Here is a 23,846-nt window from a genome sequence, read left to right as displayed (position 1 = left end):
CAGTCGTCCACCTGTGGTGCTGAAGTACAGAAAAGAAGGTTAATTTCGTCGGTTGCGCTTGGTTACTGGCACGGTATTGCCTTGCCAAAGCAGGATGAAATCGATAAGCGAGATCCCTCCTACGTAGCGATTGTGTTGATGCTGCCAGATGATGAGTTTAAGAATAGGAAAAAAGTCGTGTTGAAAGCGCAAAATTAAAAAAAAAAATTCGAGACAGCAGACAATGGGATGAAAGCATTATACACCATACGTGATAACATTATTAGCTGGTGCCAAGACCAGGATTACATCCTGCGAAAATAGTTTATACAATCGTGATATTTTTATGCATGGTTTTGAATTGAAGTTGCAACAACTGTTTGATTTTATTCAATCTAAATTTCATTGAAAAATTAGTTGTTGTCCTGTCTGCAGAAGTCACATTCGAGCGATGTCGTCTGCCAATCCAATAACCAATATCTCGGTCATTTTTGCGGACACACCAACGCCATCACTCTATCTCAATCTGATTCTATTACGGTTTACTGCTCATGTGAATGTCCTAAAAACGGCTTTGTGGGCCCGGTCATCCAGTGCCATGCCATGACATGATAAGCACACCATCGTACAGTTCCTTCCTTATCCTTCTCTTTATACAGGAACCAAAAATCATTCTAAAATTCGACATATTCGAAAGAGCCCATCGGTGTATCGCAGATACTCACTGCTCTGGCTCAGTTGATGCACTCCTTGTCCAGAGTGGTTTGTTTCCGATGATTCCGATCTTCAAGAGAGGCGTCCGTAGATCTGTCGCTAGCTATCGAGGCATTTTGGGCTCATCGAATGGCGATGGAGATCTGCGTTCCCCTAGTGTTTGAGGGCATTACATTGCTGCTGGCCTATATTGGAATATGTCGGTTGTCTGGTCGCCCACTGGTGTCACCATTGCGGTGACACTAAAGACTAGACTAGATAGACTAGAGAAGATACAGAAGAAGTTTACTAGGATCGCCGTGATGCGCTTGCTACCCCAACCTACTGCCACTCTTCCAGTGAGGTGTTGACTGTTGGGCTTGGTCGGTATGAAAGCCCGCCATAATCATACTCGCAAGTTATTCATTTCCATCATCCTTCTCTCCAACATTGACTCCCTCTGCCTTCTGGAAGCCATCCCTATTCTTATCCCATCCTATCGCTATATTCTGAGTAATAATTCGGTTGATAGCCTACGGCACCTTTATTTTAGCGCCAACTCGGTCCTATTTGAATGTTGATGCGTGAATCTCAAAGCAGAATCACCAATTATCTCCCTTGTTATCGTTAATTTTGGGTCGGCGAACGCTTGCGCCTGAATGTATGTAATTTTTTCCAAAATTTACTCCACACAAAAAAATAACATAGCATACTTTTAGGCGTTTTAAATTTAAAAAAATCCTCTCATGCATTCGATACTCATCAATATAATACTCCAGCGTCGTACCTTTTTATTCCATTAAATAAAATTACTAAATTTCATCCTTTTGCTCAGCATTTAAACAACAATTTAACTGCACAACCGTGATGTTAACAAAAACCTTTTTCCCTTCTTTTAATCATGCTCAATCTCAAACAGATGATCAAAAAACACGGAAACTGATCACCACACTTCGTTTGAGAATGTTACACAGCTACCAAACCCCTTTTTTGTTCGCCCACTTTCATCCATGTTCCCACAAAGCGTAAGGGCTAGGGCGCTTAAAAATCCTCCCGGTTTGTGAATTGATTCGGTGACGAAACGCTTAATTACGCCTTCATTGATCGTATCTAAATTTAATAACAATATTTACATGGTGCACCCCGGCTTCCGGCACTCGCCCGATCCGGTGAGCGGTTTTTGGCTCGCGCCGAAAAGTCAAGCCCGAAGAAGCGGCAGTGGCGGTGTAGCGCTTTCCATCTTTTTTTTTTTCGAGTCGGTTAAATAGAGTGGGGTGTGGGACTGGGTGCAATAAATCCAATCAATTTTTCCGCTTTATTCGGTGGCATTTTCCGTGCTTGATCCTATGTATGTCCGGGGGGATGGAGATTTTTGTTTGGTTCGCCTTTCAAGTGCGATGCGGCATTCTTTTTTCTCCGTTTGATGGCGAATATTTCTGAAGTGCTGGAGTGCTATCTAAATTGTCGATCTTGGCACGAAGGATAGGAAAGGTGTTTTTTTTTTTCTCGTTGTCTGTAAGTACGGTTAAAAATTCGAGTTGGGCGGGATATTAAAAGCTACCCATTAGTGTTTCATATTTTTTAATGCTAGTCCGCTGATGGCTGTGTCTGTTCATAGAAAAAGACACGTAGTATTTCTATATTTTTGAATGCAAGCAGCAATAAAATATTGCTTGCAATTTTGAATATACTTTTCAAAAGTTTAAGCAATGTTTAACAATATTAATTTTCCATCCATATTTTAGTATTACGTCTTACCATTGTATTGTCCATATTAGTGTACAAGTTAAATTAATTTTTAGTTTTTAATCCTTCAACACAACTATTAGACCATATGCTAAGGAAGTTTATAAATAATTAAAATAACCATAGTCGTGCTATTAGGTAAGTTTGTAAATTCACTTGATAAAGTAATCACCAAAAAACGCAGACTTAAATAAGTGATGCTTTTTTCTTTACAACATTTTTTTTTAATTTATTGTTAAGCAATACGGACTGGCCGGCCTACGTGAATAAAAACAACAACATTTAAAAAAAAAATTATTGGAAAATTTAAACAATTCAAAACGGTACAAACATGACTTCATGTTTTACAAAGTAAAATTTATTTGAAAGTTGTTTCATTTGGGAAAAAAATCCAAAGCAATGGTAGGACTCTGCAAACAAATCTTGGAGTTGGTGTTCTTATAGAAATGATACAGTAAACATTATATTATTTTTAGCTAAATAAATTAATTGTCTTCCTTGTTCATTATGCGAAAGTAAATGGATTTAACGCTTATTGCTAAACGTCAATAATATATTTTCGGTTTTCTCAAGTTTTACTGCTCAAGTTTGCTACTAAAACGAACAGACATTTTACATAGATTTTCCATAGTTTCTAAAATAAATTATTTAAAGAACTGCATAACATATTTTAAATTATTTATTAAATTATGATTAATTAAATTATTAAAATCCAGCTGCCCCATAAACGAAATATGGATGATGTTATCAAACAATAATTGCCTTAATTACAACGCTCACGTGCCATTTAAATCGTACACCGTTAAAAAAAATCATCCTTTGTAACCTTTTTCCTAACGCCATTTTATTACAATCCTTATCGACATGCCTTCCATTGATCGTTTATAGATGATAAGCGTTATGCAACTATTTTGAAATTATTCCCCCATATTTTCACGTCCGCACGGTCCTTCACAACCTTCCCATCATCAACCAGCAATCATGCTGTGACGGTTTACTCTTTTATCTGCTCACCTTAATGCACAACCCTCGACACGTTTCGAAAACCGTCTACCGGATGACATTTCCGGATAATATCAAGCAATGATTCTAGAAGCACACCCGTGCTCGAAACATCATTGAAGCTTCCGTTTTGCTGCGAACAGGTTAAACAGATCTTTCTCACACACTTTAGGATTGTTGTCTTCTAGAAGCAGATCGTGCAATAATTGTAACATCAACCTCAGCACTACCACTGGCACCGTTTGTAGTGATTTTGTGCCGATAAGTGCCTGGCAGCACGGAACGGAAGTGCAAGGACAAAAGGCGATGAATGTGCAAAGAATGGGCACGCATGTATGTTCCCCCTTTGGAAAGATGAGGGTTTATATTTTGCCTCAAACAAACTGCTTGACGAAGGATGTCAACGGTACCGACCTCACGATGATGATGTTAGGGGTGTGTGATTTTGTGAAGGACACTTGAGAGAACACCATTTCCTGGTGACTGTTTTGCGGTCATTAAAAAGCTTTGTTTTGTTTTGGTGGCATTAAAATAGGTGACAAGTTTCTATTGCTGCATTCGATCGTCTAATATCATAAATCGCTTTTTGTTAAATCATTTTAATTCAGCTGGGTCGTTTTTCACCTCGTCCTGTTTTTCACTGCTTGCTTTAGAACGCCGACAGCGATGCTGGTTCATGTACCACTTTCCTACGTGCCTGTCACCGTGTTGGGAGTGGGCTGTTTTTGTAACAAAACAACCAACTCCAAGCGACTCCTGCAAAACGTGCCCCGAACCGATGGGAACCTTGGCTGCTAATTAGTTGCTTAAAGACTTTCTGACGCTAGCCGGCCGACCCGAGCCGTACACAGTACGTGCTGGGAAACGGGGTTACTTGTTGTTGAACTAAATAAAAGAGGTGAACGAGTTAGTTGATTCCTGGTGTTGGTTGAAGTTGATATCGTTTTGATGCGTGATTCGGTGAAGGTTCTTACGGATATCCCGGTATGTTTAATTTATTGGTGTTTATTGAAGACATCTTCGTGAAAGAGTTGCATTACAATCAATTCCTTAACTTTACACAAATTTATGTGTTCTACAAGATTTTTCGCGACAGAGCAAAGGAAAAAGCTCAGTAAAATCAACTTCAGAGACGTACACGTAGTGTAAACCGTTGGTTCTGCACACAGCGAAGGATCTGCTTCGAGTAAGGCCAGGTTTTGAAACACATTTAGAAGGATTAATCCTATTTTTGGCAAGCATTAAAGCCTATTAATACCAACAGCCGTTGTAGCCAAAGGATGATACCTGGAAGCTGAAAGTAATTTAAAACTTTTATAAAACTAAATCGTCAGATTTTTATAACAATCAGCGCTGTTGATGTGTTCTGCGTGGTTTGCTAAAAATAAAATCTACCAGCTCATCTTTTCATGTTCTACAAAGACCCATTTATCCGTCTCTTGCGTAGATTTTCGTAGCTGTTGCACTGTCGTTGAATTGTCATTACATCACGTCAGCAAAGACAACGCTTCCGATCGCAGAGGGACTAAGTAAACTCATGCCATTGTTCAATACTATTCTACTGTTCAGGCCCTAATAGTTTAAGTAGGTTTTTTCGACCACAAGGTTCTAGTTTCTCAATCACCAAGGATCCAGGGATCCAGCGATCTCAATTACCAAAGAATACGAGGGCCTAGCGGCTCTTAGAATGCCCCTGTTGTCATCCGTCTAAGAGAGAGTCAAAATTATTTCTGAAGACTCCATCTATGAATCACAGATGCCTCTTAGTGATGGTCACTATTCTTGGTTCTCAGAAATTACCCAAACATACCAAATTAAATTAGTTTTCCATTGTTTACTGCTGTGATTGACTTTCATTTATTTTGGCTAATTGAAGTAGATTATCTTCATACTTAATTAAATGAATTTTATTTAGTTTCGAAGATTCGAAGACTGGTAATGCAAGACTGCACCAGACCAGAAGCATATCAGAACAGCAAATTAGCTCACAGTTCACATCATAAACTCAAACACCTCTTAAATCCTCGTATATCATTGGAGCGATTTTCAGTTTTATTTTAACATTCTGATAAGCAAAAAAAATACCTCCGACAGTGTGGCATTGCGCCAGTCTTTCTCCTTCCCTCAATTCCAGTCCAACAAACATACGCACACATCAAGTCATGAACTTTAATAATGCGCTCAATCAGGAGATGATTTGTGGCGGACGGTCCTAAATCAATTATCTCAACTAACCTTTATTTCCACCGGCTGATTGTCTGGTTTTTCCCCGCACGAAGCCACACGATGATGCATACAGACGCACATGCTGCTTGACCGAGCCCCCGAACGGGGGAAAACGGTTCAACTTTTCTCCGCGGGTTAAAGAAAATACCAAACGAGCGTCCATCCACGGCCTGCACTTGGCCTGCAGTGCGTCATGCCATATCTTCATCAAATATAATTGGAACTAATGAGCGCAGCCCGAGTTGTGCTTTGGTGTGAGGCACAATCTTGCTCGTCGTGCGCACACTGAAGGTGTGCGTGCTGAAGGAGAAACAACGCGTTGACACAAACGGCTTCGAGGCCCATTTCTTTCACCACGTGTCTGCGCATGCTCTTAGGAGCGGCCAACAATCGGAACGAATAGGGGGCGAGGGTTAAAGACGTGGCGGTAGATTATCATCGCATTTTTCCGACTATTTATTTTTTTTTGAACGACGAACCTTATGTACTACTGCGATGGATTAGACTTATGTAGTAATCGTAGCTCCGCCTCAGCTGTCTGAGGGTTTTCTACCGAAAGAAAAGTGAAGAATAGAGTTTTTCTCTGCAAGTTAAAGTCTATGTCCCTCACAACGAGGACACGGGACTGAGGCCGAAACGATTTGATGTAATTGACCCGCTTTTCTGAGCTATTGGATCGCAATTAAAGGGATTGAAATAATTGCTCACTCTGGTTCATTGGCGCGTGGTGCTCCAATTTGCCACATAGAGCAATAGTAAGAGACGATTTTCTTGTCGTTTATTGATTGATTTTTATTGAAGTCTCTTATATTGTCGGGTGTCGACAACAGTGCCACACACTTCTTCACTAGATACTGTTGTTTGGTTTTTAATTTTAATTGCTAATACTACATTGCAACACTAGCCCTGTTCGTTATTAAATTAATATGAATTTGTCATGACTATTCTTTGGCAAATAACCTGTTTGGGGTTTAAAGAAAAATACACCAGCGAAAAAGAAGCTTTTCTGTCTATAAATTGAAATTTCTAGACGAACCAGCTCGAGCTGTATCCAGACTCTATCCTCGATGAAGTAGAATTACCTGATAGAAATGGACTCAAGATGAACCAGACAGCTTATCCTCTCGATCACAGCGAATCATCTTTTTATGCAGAACTGACGGCTTGAACTTCTCGTTCCCGGGCTACCTGACTATCTAGCTACCAGTATAACAAAGTCAAATGAAGTCAAATGAAGCCAGTAATGACAGGCCAAGACCTCCCGAGGTTGTCAAGTCAAGAAGAAGAGAAACATGAGGCATACAAAGTTAAAATATGACAATAACTCAATCACTATTTGATCTGAAAATCGGTTGGCTTTACTAATAAGATGAGAGAATGAAAATTCTTTAGATTAAAATTAAATGTATTATTGTGGTGTCTTTATTTTCTCTGGAGTTTGTTCAATTTGTTCTCCTTCTTCTTAGCCTGAACTTTAGTTAATCGAGAGGTGTTGCGATCTGTTAGCATTTCCGGCTTCATAGACTTGTTGTTATCCGTAGTAGACAGTCAGTCTGCAAACGAAGGGACAGTGTGGATTCGATTCTCTAACTGACCCTACCGTATGAAAGTCTCGACCACCCTCATTAGGGCAGTGATCTATCCTTGTTTTGGAGCTCTTAAAATTTATAAAATAAAATGAATAAATAATTGGAAAATACTGGTCGACGAAGAGTATCCGAAGTACAACTTGGACTAAATAATTTGACACATGGCCCGGCGTAGCATCACGTCCTGGCGATCTCCATACTTAATATCTCTGGGACAGGATATAGGCATCTAACACGGACTGCTGAACTGTTAAATTAAATCTAAGACGACTTTCTTGAGATATTGATCCTGAACCATTCTTTTTGATGGAACTGGAATGCTGTAACTGTGCTGCTAACCTCGTTTCGGTTGAGGACATCAATTACACAACCACTATTTTTAAATCCTTTTTTTTACACACACTCCTGTTGCTTAAGAGAACGCTATATACTATGCACATGATTTACTTGGCTACTATTATTCACCAATTGACAAGATGTCCAACATACATCTCAACTCCAGCCTTACGTAAGATAACCTTGATCGTCCCCAACAATATCGACGTCGCTACAATCGGAATCACTATCATTCATCATCTCATTTTCATCCTCACTAGTCGGTGGTGTACGGTGGCCAGGTGGAGGGCCAAGATGCGATAGGTGGTGGGTCGCCAAAAGGTGATGAGGCCCCGAAGGTCCACCAGCTCCCGGATGATGCTGCTGCGGCGTCTGATGATGGTTATGATGGTGATGGGGATGCGATGGTGCATGATGATGATTAGCATGAAACGGATGGTGAATCGATGCTCCCGAGCCACCATTGTTCATGGTGGCAGCTGCAGCCGCAGCCGCCGCCGCTGCAGCAGCCGCGGACCGTTTCACCAAGCTAAAGGATGAGTGCATCGATCCACTGCCGGACGTTAAGGGCTTTAGCATGCCCGCACCGGTACAGCTGGACGAAGAGGAAGAGGCGGAAGAGGAAGCGGACGAGCTGGGTGGAGGTTTGTTGCCGAGTGACACTCCACCTGGAGCGGCTTTTCCGTTGCTATAGACAGTAAAGCCACCTTTCTCACCGCCTGTGGTGGTGGCCGATCCTGACGAACCGGACGAGGAAGACGAGGAGGTTGAAGTGGTTGATCCGGTAGAGGACGCTGGAGCTGCTCCATGAAGTCGACTGGAGGATGAAGAGGATGAGTTGGTGCTTCCACCATTCTGACCCGAACCCGATCCGCCCGTATCTGTGTGGGAGAGTTCAATAAGGTGTTTGTGTGTGTGAGAGTGAGAGCGAAAATTTGGAAAATATCTAAGACGCCTAACACCACGCAACCCGCATTACACCTTGCGCTGTATATTTAGCAAAAGACTGCTTTTAAGGAAGTGTGTGGACAAGAATTTCGTTTCACACGTATTCTGCTAGTGTGTCTAGCATATTGAATAGAAGCGCATTGTATTCTGACATCTCTACTTCCACATAAACATCCCTAACACACAATAGCTCTCGACATGAAAGAACCCAACCGGGGAACTATTGTTCGTGAAAAGCTCACTTCACCAATTCAAGTGGATCCTTCGTTCGATGTGTCTTCAAAGTACGGAACATTCCATTTACGTTCTCCGGCTCCAGCAAGGAATTTTCATCATCACCGGAATTCTTCGCAATAAATAAAAATCTTCTAAGAGGAAACAGTAAATGGAAGGTTCTTGATAAGAACCCCAATTTTGACAAGATGGGCGACGTCTTGTCCGAGTTTGAGGCTCGAAACTTCTTAAAAGGGTTTTTACTTTTAGTCCCTCGTATGGGCACCCCAATAACTTTAGACGTCTACAAGCTTTCTTTGGAGTTTACGGGTACGATAATTGAGTTTTGTGATGGTGTTGTACCCTTTTCTTGGCAATCAAATTCAAACCACTCCAGCAAAAGTGGTGGTGGTCAAACTTTTGTCCAGAAGAAACTTTTCTTCGTCACAAGAAGAAAGACACTTTTCCTCCGAAACTTTGGTGACCGGTCCAATTTGCTCTAACCCGTTGTTTTTTGCTGTACCCTTCGATAATTAACTTAATTAAAAGTTGTTCTATGCTCCGTGCAACTTACCGGCCGCATTGACCTCACGTCGCCGTAGCTGCTTCTTGTGCTTCATGCGCCGATTCTGGAACCAGGTTTTCACTTGCGTTTCACTCAGCCCGAGCGCGGACGCCAGCTCGACACGTTCCGGTGTCGATAAGTAGCTGTCATTACGGATACAGAGAAGAACAAGCTCTGGTCAAAAGCCCCGACCCGAAAACGCAAAAGTTTACTCTTAATTGCATTATCGGCCATAAAAAAACCCCCATTCGCCCGACTTACCGTTGTGCCTCGAAGCGCTTCTCCAGCCCTGTCAGCTGCGGGTCACTGAACACGGTCCGAGCTTTCCGACGTCGGCAATGGCGCAGCGCACTCATGCCCATGCCCAAACCGAGCGCAATATCCGGACAACCGGCACCGGGAAATAGAGGCGAGCTGGCGAAAATTCCTGTCCAAGGTAGAAAAAAAAAATCACCCGTTAAACACATGGACACAACACTTTTTCGACCCGACCGACTGGTTCCAACTTAATTATCGATGAAAACAAATCGATTACTAACTTACCTTGCGAGAGGAAGTATGGATCGACCGTTTTGTATCCACTGGCCGACGGTGCTAGGTAGGCGCCGAGTGCCATCTGCAGATAGCCCGGATCACTGTACGGGTTGGTCGTGTACATGACGCCGGCCGACGGTCCGCTAGTGAATTGTACTGGGCCGGAATTGCTCACCGTAGGTGCCGGTGGAGGAGGTGGTGGCGGTGGTTGTTGAGCTCGGGGAGCTGATGTGGGTTGGTGAGGTGTGCTGCTGGGGTCCAAGTTTAGTCTACTGCCAAATCTGAGAAGGAAAATTAGGGGTTTTGATAGTATTTTCGATAGGAATAGATTGTAGATTGTTTGAACTTGTAAATGCTTTTGAAAATAATAATTGCATACTTTCCGGCGCAGGCAATTTAAAGCTACATTTGGCTATTATGTTAAGCGGTTAAGAAGGTGGATTGGATTGTGTCTAACCAAATTATGTCTATTGTCCTTATAATTTTGATTGCTTAATAAACAGGGAAATGGGTCTAAAAACTTGTAATTTTCTATGGAAACGTACGGTCCATTGCTTTAAAACCCCCCAAAATAAGGTCTAAATGTGTTATTTCCTTTTTCAATGAGATCAGAATCGTTGGTATGTAGAATACTGATAGGCTAACTATATGCAATTAAAAGCAATTTATTCTCTAACACTTACACTTGAGGAGGTCTGAAGGAATCTGGAGTGTTATTTCAAAGAACAATTCGCAATTTTATTATGTTTTCAAAACATTCAAACTTTAAAAAACTGTTACAGTCTTGGTACGACTTTCCTATAAAAATGATTAGGACGATAATTGTTATCTTTTTTGAATGGTTCTTCTAACGAATGTTTTACCCTGCGAGCAATAATTCATATAAATAAACTTAACGTGTTGCTCACAGCTAATTTATCTCATTTTTAAGGCGTCCGGTGGTCGAGATGGTAACTGTATTGATCTCCTGATAATAAGATTGACTTGCCTATTCACTTGAAAACTCAGGTAAATTCTAAATTATAGAATGATAGTGCCAAAGAAGAGGAAAAATGTCATTTTTTTTGGGACAGATCAAATTGCATATTACTAAAGAATAACTTTTAGATGTACTAGCAAATTTTTGATAGTGTAGATAAACTTCTCTTTCTTAGAATGTAGGACCTTACGATGTCTACCTGACATTTACAGGTTTCCTTCATTTTATTTCACCCATAATCCCATAACTCGGGAACATCTTCTACTTCTCCTTTACCTGCTTTTGCTGATTAAGTTCGATAAAAAAAAATCGGTAAAAAGGAGGTTAATACAAGGAGTATTAACCTCCTTTTTACATCATATTAGATTCCAAATGCACGTTTGAAATTATTTGAATTTTAATACTTTCCGATGCTCGAGGTTTAATAGAGTGGAAAGATGCGTCTTTTGTCTATGATTATTTAATTTAATCATTGAATAGTTGAATAGTTTAATGCTTATTGTAATACGACTCGTATACTGCCAATGTCGAATCAAGATCCTTGTAGGCCCAAGCAAAATAAAGGCCATAAAACCATAAAACATCATATCAACTCCCCTTACATTGTTCGAGATCCTGTAAACTATTATCATTACCATTAAAAAACACCAACTCATAAGAAGATTCGCTTCTTTCAGGGCTGCACGGTTTTGACAGCATATATTTAGTTCTTTTTTTCATACTTTGATCCGGCCCTCTGCACTATTTCATACATAAAAGTTTCAAGAGTTCCTCACTATGCGAAAAGCGCCCGAATGTATGCAATGTGTAGGTTTAGTATGGTCGAAAAAGATTGGATTGATTAATAGAAAATATTTTAAGATTTGAAGCTAAGATTCGAAATTATTCCTCCTCCTCCTCCCTCACGAGCACTAGTTTTAACCTCAGGCTGTTACTGCCTATCCAAGGTTGACCAACGGTCACGTTACGTTTACGTTTTGTATCTTATTTTCACAAACTATTCACTCATAAACTCACCTTTCCGAATGCATCACTAACTTCCGATAGTCATCTTCACCACCTTTAACCAATCCATTCCCATCCTGACCGCTTCGTCCACGCACACTAACACTATCTGCACCAGGTTTTGCATTGTTTTCTCCACAACCACCACTAACAACACTCCGGTCGGATACACTTAACTCACACGAGCTCTTACTCCGATGACTGTTTACAGAGTTAACCGTCGGAACAGTGGCAACTTCTGGCGAATCTTCTCCGGTATCCGATTCGTCTGCATCCGATTCTACCGGATGACGATCGGCGGGTGACGGAATCGCACGCTCTCTCGACGGACTGTTTGGATGTCCAACACTGGCACCACCACCACCACCGTTTTGGAAAAGAATGTCCTCGATCGAGAATGGTGTTTTGACGGCAATAACACCCGTCGCTGAGGGTGATTTGCACCGTGCCGCAAGTGCCGCCGGAAGTGGGTCCTTCGAGGCATAACCTGGCCTTGTACTGCTCGCGTGCAAATGTGCCTGTACGGACGATGCCATGCCACGCTGATCCGTTGTACACATTGACTGTTCACTAGCGATTGAAGACACTAAACCACGCGTACGGTAGACGAAATTCTCAACTGAACTCACTCAATTTGATACATCAACCAACCAGCACGTCCTTGATTGATGTGATTTGCAACGGAGCATCCTTTTGCAACCGTAGCACACCGACAACTGAATGGCACGATTCGCGCCACCCTAAGCTAGCTACCAAGAGGACCATTTACCGGAAGAGCCCATTATATACGAGCAATCGGTAGGGAAGCAAATCCTTTGGGCAGACGCCCCGACGAATTCGCCCTCCCCTACCGTAGTCGTGCAGGATGTGATTGACGATCCTTAAATGGAACCATAATGCACCCATACTCACACACACTCGCACGCCAGGAAAATGATGGGACAAACGGTGAGGGTGTCCAGGGCGAAGACCAACTTCCATTTTACATGCTTTTGCTAATGAACCACCGCCACCACCGATGATTCTCTGTTGCTCATCATCGATTTGACGAACAAATTGTCTGCTAAATTGTGGCAAAATTATGTTTTATCATTCTCCGCTTAGGAATCTCCACCGCTCATCCTCTCTCTCTCCCACTCCCTCTCTCGTTCTTATCCCAGTGCTGCCCTCTATCGACCGGTAGCTTGAAGCTGTTTGATGAAGCGTTGACAGGCGTGTGGAGTGGTTAGTACATACAGGCCATAAAGCACCCATGGAAACGAGCAACAAACACACAAAATGGCGGAGACTGGGAAAACGTATCATGGGTGCATTTTTGTAGCTTATTTTTCACCTGTCATATTGAAACTTTACAGAAACAACAACAAAACAATAAACGGGAGAGGTCTCTAACACAGGATCTCTGCCTCTTATTTGCCAATTAGACAAGTTTGGTGATGTGCAATGCAGCTCACTCCTGACGAAGAGTAGAATGTGCCATGCAAGCTACCATAATAACACCACACACACACATACTTACAGGTACAAAGTGTTCTGGGGATGCTTTATTGGCGCAATTTGGCGAAGATTACTGTCATCCTGATTATGGGAGTTTGCGGTATTACCAGGTGAAAGAAGAGTGGTGTGGGAACCTGCGGAGGATGGCTCAAAACCCCCCTTCCGGGCTTGATTTTTCCCTCGTGGCTTGATGTTGTAACGGAATTAATTACATATCATTATAATTAACCGCGTGCGTTCTCCTGGCGTGAGCAGATTTTTGCATTTTACGCACAGCTGGCTCCACGCGGAAAATGCGATACCATGCTGAGGTTTTTGAAACATATTTTAAGCGGAGTATTAACTCACAGACGAGTAGTGGCACAAAGTTGGCAACAAGAAGATACCTGGGATGGTCCACAATGTGGAATGGTATGAAATGTTTTGTTTTGGGGTTTTGGCACTAAAACGTCCTTCGATTAAACTTCGATTCAAAAAATGCACGTTAGGATGATTTATTCTTTTCTTCAAATTAGTAACAGAACTCCATTTAGAGCTCGAGGTGTGCAATATGATCACTAGCGATAGTGTAAACATTCGGCAAGACCATCATTCAGTTAAATTTAGTTTAATATTCAGACTACGTACAAAAACATTTTAGAAACTACAAGTCGATTTAATAACATATTGTTAGTACTAAACAACGACATAATGTTATCAATTTATTTACTATTAATTAAGAAGGCGCACATTATGAAATAATGTATTTTGGTTGGAAATTAGTTTAAACAATCGATCAACTAAACAAAATCAAGCGGATAAAAAAATGCCTTCATTCGTCGCTAGCCATTTAGCGATACTAAGAAGCGTGTTGAATGAAACATATGATAGCATACCTTCAGGCGCATTTGAAAAGCAGATGGCTTTAAGCAGCCGCACGAGCAGCAAAATAGTAAAATAATCTATTTACTAATGAAGACACTAGCAAAAACAAAACCAAATAAAAGTCTTAAGAGACACTGGACAAATAGACAAAACTCGTGAAACTCGTTGTTTACCGCCTGGTTCAGCTATTTAAATTATAAAACGCACAGTTTCCTATCGTTTTACTTCATTTTGGTGCTTTTGTTTTGATCTAATGATGATCTAAAATTGCAAATTTTGTGAGTGGTAGAGTGTGGATTCTGTTAAATGAATGACCGAATGTCTTATCAATTCTTTAACTTTTTTGGAAATGATGGTAAAGGCTCGGTAAAGGGAGTGTCTGTTGTGATTCAATTTTTTGGTAAATAAATTATAAAATTCGAGTAATTTTTTTTTTTTTATTTTGAATGAATATGATGAACATCAGGAGGGAAGCTTTTGCTTTTTTAAAAAAAGTGTTATTAAAATAAAGGAATACAAAAACATTCTCATTGTTCGTTGACTTTCTCTACAGTTCAATGTATCTGTTATGTTCATTTTTATCTCACTACAAACAATAATTGTTTAATTAAGTGGCATGCATGCATGCATTGCAATTAACTGAAAAACAAATACTAAAAACGCATCACATTGTATTGATTTTTACTTGTAAATAATTGTAGTATCATCGTTCAACAATATTCTTTAAAATTGCATACCTTTAGGCTTTTACTTTTCTCCTTCTACCAATTATTTACGTTTTTTGCTCACACCCTGAGCTGCTTAGGATCGCAATAGATTTTCTGGTTAGCCAACATAAATGTTTCCAATACACGCACATTAAAAAAACAATGTGATTGGTTTTGCTATGCATTTCAATAATTCCACCATCGCTGGTGGAGCTTCAGCTACTCTCCGGCAAAAGCTAATGATATGACTTTTCCCGGGTTGGATGACTATATTAAAATATGCAATTGCAATTCTGCCAACCCGTACCACGTTACCCAACATTCTACTCGTAATCGAGTTCGAAGCTGCAGCATAATTATGCATCAATTAGCGGTTCAACAATTTATTGAATGTGGCCGGCGGCGTTTGCATGTGGCTTTTCGCCCCAACGTAACCTTCCCGTTTACATTGAACCATTCCATCTGAATTGCAGAATGAGAGGGTTTATAGCCATAACAGAACACTCATTAAAGAGCAGTTTTTAAACATAATCTTTTACGCGCTAAAGCTGTACAGGTACATGATTTTTTAAAGCGAAAATTAGTTATTACATTTAATATTGTTAGTGTGGCTTCCATCACTAAGAAGGAAGAAAATAAAGCAAAAGAAAAATACGAACTCCACCGGGAGTAAAATGGCTTCAGGTTTGGCTGTAGAAGAAGCGTCTGCTCGAATCGATTAAGCAGTGACGCCGTGATGGCTGCAAATTATCTGTTTATCAAAAGCACTTTTCTCCTGCACGCCATCCACCAGCCACCTGTCCACTTGCTCACCCTCCCCTGATATGCTCATTTATTAACTTCCGGTGGGGTGCCTCACAACTCTTCCTCCCCTCTGTTCCTTGCCTTGCTTCATCGACGTATAAAAGCTTCTTCGTGCTGATTGCGGACGTTTGTAAGCAAATAACCATAACTACTAAGAGAAAAACGGTCACGTAAGCTTCCTGTAAAGGATGCGCCTGCCTGTCCTCCCAGGATGGCCAACATTACATCCTGTCCCCTCCCTCCTTCAGCGACTAATGGGCACAAAAACGAGGCAAGATGAAAACCGTAATGTTTCATTTTCACATTAAACTCAAACCCAAAACGTGAAAATGTGTGTACCTTATGTACCTACTCGCGCGTTCTGCGCCCTTACTACTGAAGAACAGTCGATTCTGCGCACTGCTTCTGCAACGAGCTGCCATTACGAGTTGTATATGCACCTTTTTCCTTGCTAACTTAACTAGGCATGGGCGGTACACGTGCACTAGGGTACGAATGGTCAGCGTTGAATTTTCTTCGTCACTGAACTACACTGGCGCGTTAATTTTTAACTTTTTCTCCATTTTTTTTAAACTTTTTAAACATTTTAATGTAAGTTTTTATCGAGAATTGAAAACATTAACTTTCTTGCCATGTTTTATAATATTTTTTATTGGATTCACTTAATATATCGTAAATTTTAATTATCTTAATTACTCTTTCAGTCCTCTGTTAAAAATATTTTTTTCAAAAGTAATTTTAAAATTATTTAAATTAATAAATGAATTGTTGTTTACATTGTTTGTTGTAATGTTCCATGTAAGTTTTCTTTTACCCGTTAAGCTCCGCCTACTTTTTTCTGGTGTTGTACATAAGCAGCACTATGCAGCTCTATGGACATAAAAATGTGCAGGACACTCGCAACTGACAAACAATAAAAGGAAAAGTTACATTCCTGGGGAATGCGTTTTCATTCGCAAATAGTAGTAATTAGAATCCTGAACGAATGCAAGCATTTAATTGCAGCTACATGTTTGGCTAAGTTAGATCAAACTCAAGATGAAAGTCCCAAGATTTCTTCTAGAATTTAGAGTTATTTAACGGTGCGATAACATGCTTCGACGTAGGGAAGATAATGACAATCGTATCAAAGTTTAATTTATACATTGCAACACCGAATCAACAAAAGAATGGCATAAATTCGCCTTTTGTAGAACATGAACGAAAACAAGCCGGAGCAACAAGTTGGGAAGAACAACAGTAAAGGAAACTATAAAACTTAGTGCTCTTCTGGTATGAATATCAATTATCGAGCGAAAGGCTTTTCTAGAACCACTGTTTGACGGAAATATTTTCAAAATATAATTGCGTATATTTTAATGCCTAATGTGTGCTATTTGTAATTTAAACAAAACAGCAATGTTGATAGCAATCACTGTCTGTGTTTTTTTGTACGTGTGTAACACGGTCTTTCAATGTGTGGGGGTATAGCTCAGTGGTAGAGCATTCGACTGCAGATCGAGAGGTCCCCGGTTCAAACCCGGGTGCCCCCTCGCCTGATGCTTTTTTAATAATAATCACCCCACCAACTGTGTCCCACAAAAGCTTTTGAGCTTTTGTTCTCTCTCGACGCTCTCGTTGGTTCTGCGCATAAACGTAGCAATCTTTTATAAAAACCCTTTTCACTCACAGTATTATGAGACAAAAAAAGCGAGGTTCCACCGAGATTTGAACTCGGATCGCAGGATTCAAAGTCCTGAGTGCTAACCGTTACACCATGGAACCGTTCGCCCTTGTGCACATGTAATTGCGTACAAAAACGTAGAACACAAGAAGCTTGAAATGAACAAACTAAATAAATGTATTTCTAGCTGAAAAATAATTGGCTTTCACTTTGTATGATGCATTTGAATTTAAGATATGACACCTGTAAAATGTTCAACGAGCAGAATAAATGGAAAAACTCCACAAAATTTATCTGTGTCGAAAACAAATTTCCCGCGAGTTTCTGGAAAATCCTCCTTAGTCCCCTTATATAATAAAAATCTCTTTTTGAAGGTCTTTTTGAAAGATATTGCAAGAAAAAAAAAACTGGGGATATATAAATTAATTTTGAAAACACACTTAAAACGGCTAGAAAAAATATTTGTAATAAAGAAAAGAAAATAATTTTCTGACCACTTTTCAAATTTCCATTTGCTACCTATTCGCTTGGTATGCTCTCCTGTTGCTCCTAGTCAAATTTTGTCGCATCGAAATCGAAGAGCGACTGGTAGTAACAGGAGAGTATGCATTCGAGGAGGTAGCTCGTGTCGATTGAAAAATTCCAAATTCAAATTCAAATTTCATATTTGCTTGAAATATTTCATAAGCTTATTCATCCTTTTTTCGCCTAATAATATGCAATCAGCTTTCATATATTTGTAAGCTTTACCATGCTATAATTTGTTAAGCTTTAATGTTCGTCATGGATTATGCAATGCGCAAAGCAACGAGCTGAGCAAAATTCGAAGTTTTTTTTGGAAAAAATCTTACCTACAGCACTGGCATGTTTTCCTGTTTCTTGAAATCGAATTTTGAGTCAAAATTTTTCTTTCTTTCTTCATTGATTGTATTGATTGATAGAGTAAGAACGATGATACTAAGGTTTAGTTAATCATTTTACCGCAGGTTGCTCCACTCCCGCCTAGTTATTCCACAAAACAAGGAATATCAAAATTCCTGAGCGCGGGATGCACAATTTTCGTTGGAGTGTTACACAAAAAGATGTGCAGCTTTAAGGCGCATCTAACGGTATTTCGGACACCAGGATCTGACCAGGGACGACCGAGTTATCACCGATTTTCCATGGGAATGCTGTTGTTTTCAGCAATAACTAGGCGGGGGGTAGAGGGATCGGGTTGAGTTGAGTTGAGAAATTTTGAGAAAAAAGTTGAGTTGGAAATTTTAAGTTTGGAATTCAACTTTTAATTTTCACTCGGGATTTTCAAACTCACTTTGGATTTTAATTTTGAATTTGGGATTTTGAAAGTTTGTCAATCTCATTTTTATTTCCTTCCAGAAATATTGTTTAAAAAGGCCTCCACAATGATTTTTTCAACATTCAAGGGAACTAAGAAGAATTTTCCGTCACCATGTGGGTGGGGGGGGGGGGGGGGGGTTCTGCCAGCAGCATTCCCATGGAAAACCGGCAATAACTCGGTCGTTCCTGGTCCGATCTTGGCGTCCGGCATACCGTTAGATGCGTCTTGAGGCCACACATCTTTTTGTAGAACACCTCAAACCGATCCCTCTACCCCCCGCCTAGTTATTGCGGAAAACAACAGCATTTCCATGGAAAATCGACAATAACTCGGTGATTCCTGGTCAGATCCTGGCGTCCAGCATATCGTTAGATGCGTCTTGAGGCCGCACATCTTTTTGCCGAACACCACAATCCGATCTCTCGACCCTCCGCCTAGTTATTGCGGAAAAACCAAAGCGTTCCCGCGTAAAATCAAAGATATTTCATTCATTTCCACATTTTTACATTCCCACGTCGATGAAACATAGATTTTTTATAATTGTGGCGATTTGGGCTGTAACGATCTGTAAAGATGAACTTTCCGCGACTATTGTGTCGCTGCTAGTATATGTTGGTTGGTATAAGTTGCTGCACACGTACATTCGTATTGGACATTGCAATCCTGATCGAATTTGAGATTGCTGTTACATTTCAATTCACTGATTTTGTACAATTATTAGATTGTAATTCACAGTAATTTAGCTATTCTCCCCAAGTATAGATGTGTAGCAATTATCATCTCTTTTTTAACTGCACGTTTTGGTATGTGAACGGAAGATTTTTTGACTGATTTCTGTGTAAGATATGCCTCCTTCCATGATAATAAATGATTCATTGATACTAAATGAGCGAAGAGTAAAGGGCGCAACTTTTTGCATTTTTGTTTGTGTAACCTTCAGTGGGAATTAACTTACACAGCCTCAAACGCGAACTCAAATTTTATCAAGAATTGAACAGATAGCATCGCATGCATGCTGGTGCTTTATTTATTTACTTCCTTTTTCATAACTTTTTCTGGTTAAATGTCAATGGTTCATAAAAATTGCAATCGAATATAACGCAAGAGTTTTACATAGATCCAATTCTGTAACAAACTTGAAAAAGAAGAATCGTTTTATAAATTTTCTAACATAATTGTCTAATAAGCATAGTGGTGCTATTTTTATTTCCTTTAGTGTTATACGCGAAAGATGATTTAGGGTGAAAATGTCACGCACCGATACTGTGTCTGTATGTGTTTGGGTCACCCCTGCCGTCGACGGTTCCATGGTGTAACGGTTAGCACTCAGGACTTTGAATCCTGCGATCCGAGTTCAAATCTCGGTGGAACCTCGCTTTTTTTGTCTCATAATACTGTGAGTGCAAAGGGTTTTTATAAAAGATTGTTACGTTTATGCGCAGAACCAATGAGAGCGTCGAGAGAGAACAAAAGCTCAAAAGCTTTTGTGGGACACAGTTGGTGGGGTGAATATTAAAAAAGCATTAGGCGAGGGGGCACCCGGGTTTGAACCGGGGACCTCTCGATCTGCAGTCGAATGCTCTACCACTGAGCTATACCCCCACACGACAACAAGGTTTACTACACCCCTACTAGACCTTGAAGCATAGTTTGGGAGTTTCGACTTGTTTATTCTGAAGGAAGTTCGTATCAGCATTTTACCAATTCTTTTTTTCAAGTATAATATACACCCTTCCCATTTTCATTTGCTCCCAAAACGATCTATTCAAGTTGATCTATAGCTTCGATTATTTCCTTCTATATCAGATACTTGCGTTTATTTTCTGCGCAAGACTCGTAACTTAGTAACAATAGTAACAGTTTGTCTATTCTGCGGCGTTACGAGGACCGATGCCAGAGACTTGGCATTACTGCTACTTTTATTGCCTCATTCTTTGCCACACTTCTTCTAGATTACATTGAGGCGCGCTTTGTATTATACCAAGTCGCATTACAGTAGATCTTAGAAACCCTTTTCTTAGTTCTATCAAAATATTCAAAGCCTTCGTACTCGCTGTGTTATGTGGAGTTACGCTAGAATGGCAATTATGAGTTCAGGCATTCCAATAACATTCCTGGAATATGAAAGAAAAATTAACAATACATTTATAATTCAACAACTGGACAACACAACAGTAAGTAAGAAAAACCAAAACATAACGCTAAAAATGAGGGAGAAGGTTTATTGAAACCAAGCAAAAAGCATCGAGTGATGTCAGGTTCCACCGAGATTTGAACTCGGATCGCAGGATTCAAAGTCCTGAGTGCTAACCATTACACCATGGAACCGCTTGACAGACCCAACATTAACTGCATATATCAATTGTGTCTCATTCTGGTTAGCTTTTCTAACTACACTTCAATTGCTCAATTTTGCAAAATTTTCGCTTTACAATTCCACCCAAAGAATGTTGACTAACTTAAATAAAACAACATCACACACTTCGCTCCCCATGCATGCTTCCTATCACCCTCTCGGTTGTTTGTTTTTCTCTATCACCTAAGCGGGCTACATTCACCCACAAACCAACGTAACATAGCAGCAATGTGTCAAACTCGCGGCCATAGCTGTCAACGAACGAAAACAAAGCAATCGCCCTCGCTTTGTATTGATTTTGCTGCTAGAAAGCAAAACTAAATTACGGTTCAGTTTAGATTAACGAGCAGGTAATGGCACTGTACGACGATCTGGACACAAAGCACGGTCCTGATAAGGTGGCCGGATGGTCATCCGGGCTGAAGCTGTTTCAACCACAGTTGCAAGTGAAGAAAGTGAGCCAACCGACCATTACACCGAAAGCTATTCTGCGAAAACCTGGTAGCAAGGTACGAAGTGGTTCCGTCGGAAGATGCCATTTGTGCGTATTTTTAACGAGTTTTTAATCGATTCCTTTTGCGCCAACAGATTCTAACGCCCGTTGTGTTGAAAGCGAAAAAAGAACCGGGAGAACAGACGCTACCGTTCGTGGCATCGGCCGGCAGTGGTTCAGTGATAGAATCTGTGCACACCGTCGTAAAACCTTCCACCAAAGCACCGATTACGGTCACGACGACCAATGCAACACCGAACCCGATCAGTGCATCGGCATCCGATGACTACAACTGGGACGTGGTGGACGAGTACGATCCGATGTGGCCGAACGAGTACGACAAGCTGGTGAAGGACCGGAAAGCAAAAGAACCACCTATCAAACCGCTGCAAAGCGGGTTTAGCCGAAATCGGCGTGATTACAAACGTTCGTTTGGGATGCGCATGAATAACAACAATAACAATAATAATAGCAACAACAGCAGCAGCAATAATGCCGGTCCCAGTCACGGTAGTTCCGGCCCAATGCCCGAGGACGATGGTCCAGGAGGGAAGAAGTTTAGCGGGTTTGCCGGTCGTCCTTCATCAGACGATGAGGATGAATTCCGCCCAGGACAAAGCCGTCCATCGGGAGCGGCTATTGCACCTCCACCGTCATTGCAGGAACCTAGCGCTGGTGGCATCCCGTCGGAAGGTGGTTCCAAGTATGTGCTCGTCCCGTCCAGTTCCGATACGATTCGGATCGTATTTTACGCTTTTCTGCTTTTTTTTTTCAGAGTTTCCCAGCTGGCCGCGTACGGGGGTAGTTCGGTGGCAGCAAAAATTATGGCCAAATACGGGTTCAAAGATGGGCAAGGTTTGGGCAAACAGGAGCAGGGCATGGCAGTGGCCCTACAGGTGGAGAAAACATCCAAACGCGGTGGAAGAATAGTACACGAGAAGGATATACCGGCCAGTGGCAGCGGAGGGACGGGTGCGTCGGGAAGTGGATCCGGCACCGATACGGTAACCTCACCGCCGAGTGCGGCCCAAAATGCGTCCGAGCCCTCGATAACTGAAATAATGAAATCCCCCAGTAAAGTTGTGCTGCTACGGGTATGTTAGCGCAGAGCAAGACACACAGGCTTTCCGTCCGTTCTGGCCTCTTTACTTGCCTATTTTTCTCACTCTGTTTTTCCCTCCAGAATATGGTCGGTCCGGGTGATGTTGACGATGAGCTGGAACCGGAAGTGAAGGACGAGTGTAACACTAAGTACGGTGATGTGGTAACGGTGGTAATTCATGAGGTGCCGGATGTGGTACCCGAGGAAGCTGTACGGATTTTCGTCGAGTTTAAGCGGATGGAGAGTGCAATCAAGGCGGTGGTCGATTTGAATGGCAGATTTTTCGGCGGTCGGCAAGTGCGGGCCGGGTTCTACAATCAGGAAAAGTTTGAAAACATGGACTTGGGTGGTTGAGGCGGAGTGTGTGTGTGTGTGTGTTTGTGTATAACCGTGTAACTGAAATGTCTAATATACACTTGAGTCCAAAAAGTATATCTAGTCTAGCTGAATGTTTTTTTTTTTTCACTTGAAGACGATTTTGGAGCGTAATAACCACCAAGTAGTAATACTAATGATTAGATTAGCCATTACAACATGTCCTGCTCCTGCTTTTCTTCTTGGCACGTTCAAGATGGGGCATTAAGCCTGAAGTTAGGACAAACCTTGCCGTTGTCTGTACAGCCAGACGCAAGGTGTATGATCTAATCCACATCCTCAAAGAGTGTTTGTCCACAACGTGTTTTTGATCTATTATTCGCTTGAGAATGGAAATTAAAGCCAGAAATTAGTACTCTAGCACTGCTTATGACCTTATTAAACAAGATTATCAATTGTCCTACTATTCGTTAAAGTCTGTTAATTGTCGATAGCAAAATGAGTCACTTTCTGATTGTTGGAAGAAGCTCTCCTTACTAAAACATGCAGCTAGACGAAATACTCGAAGACGAAGTATATTATCGACCTGCCGTTTACCGTTTTTCTTATTCATCAGCAAAGAAAATAAAGCGAGTATGTAGACATTTCAAGCACAAAATTGATTTTACTTTACGTTAGGAACACATTTGCTGAACACACATATCAAGCTGCACCAAGCAGTTACTCCTTTTGCTTCGATCTTTGTCCGTGTGAGATACTAGTTGTACGGATGTCCGTTACATGTGCGTTAGGTTTTGTTTTGTCTTGTGTAAAGCATACACCAGAACAAGTGGTAGTACGTATATGAGCTGAGCAAAAGTGGTAGATTGAGGTAAGGTGGTTCTAGAGGAT

The 23,846-nt window shown here is 41.0% G+C and overlaps 3 protein-coding genes and 5 non-coding genes across 8 annotated transcripts in view; 4 read left to right on the top strand and 4 right to left on the bottom strand.

Moving 5' to 3' along the window:
- LOC126565597 (60S ribosomal protein L34) overlaps positions 1–23,846 on the top strand; it is a 364,763-nt gene that overhangs the window by 331,509 nt on the left and 9,408 nt on the right. The gene's annotated exons all lie outside the window — the stretch shown is intronic.
- On the bottom strand, positions 7,740–12,388 carry LOC126565847 (brain-specific homeobox protein). Its single transcript, XM_050223056.1, has 5 exons — positions 11,828–12,388; positions 9,841–10,112; positions 9,559–9,724; positions 9,307–9,440; positions 7,740–8,452 (listed from the first exon to the last, which is right to left on the bottom strand). The coding sequence occupies exons 1-5, from the start codon at positions 12,373–12,375 to the stop codon at positions 7,740–7,742; spliced, it is 1,833 nt and encodes a 610-aa protein (XP_050079013.1). The 5' UTR covers positions 12,376–12,388.
- Positions 17,148–17,219, top strand: Trnac-gca (transfer RNA cysteine (anticodon GCA)). The gene has a single exon. It is a non-coding gene; the product is annotated as a tRNA-Cys (tRNA).
- Positions 17,380–17,451, bottom strand: Trnaq-uug (transfer RNA glutamine (anticodon UUG)). Its single transcript has one exon. It is a non-coding gene; the product is annotated as a tRNA-Gln (tRNA).
- Trnaq-uug (transfer RNA glutamine (anticodon UUG)) lies at positions 19,991–20,062 on the top strand. The gene has a single exon. It is a non-coding gene; the product is annotated as a tRNA-Gln (tRNA).
- Positions 20,220–20,291, bottom strand: Trnac-gca (transfer RNA cysteine (anticodon GCA)). The gene has a single exon. It is a non-coding gene; the product is annotated as a tRNA-Cys (tRNA).
- On the bottom strand, positions 20,946–21,017 carry Trnaq-uug (transfer RNA glutamine (anticodon UUG)). The gene has a single exon. It is a non-coding gene; the product is annotated as a tRNA-Gln (tRNA).
- On the top strand, positions 21,393–23,049 carry LOC126564679 (splicing factor 45). The gene is made up of 4 exons (XM_050221766.1): positions 21,393–21,554; positions 21,634–22,241; positions 22,314–22,632; positions 22,722–23,049. Exons 1-4 carry the CDS (start codon positions 21,399–21,401, stop codon positions 22,992–22,994), a joined length of 1,356 nt encoding a protein of 451 aa, XP_050077723.1. The 5' UTR covers positions 21,393–21,398; the 3' UTR covers positions 22,995–23,049.

This window comes from Anopheles maculipalpis, chromosome 3RL (genome assembly GCF_943734695.1).
Source record: "Anopheles maculipalpis chromosome 3RL, idAnoMacuDA_375_x, whole genome shotgun sequence".
Classification (NCBI taxonomy): domain Eukaryota; kingdom Metazoa; phylum Arthropoda; class Insecta; order Diptera; family Culicidae; genus Anopheles; species Anopheles maculipalpis.
The sequence above is the reverse complement of the archived record's forward strand: the minus strand, read 5'-3'. Positions and strand labels throughout refer to the sequence as shown.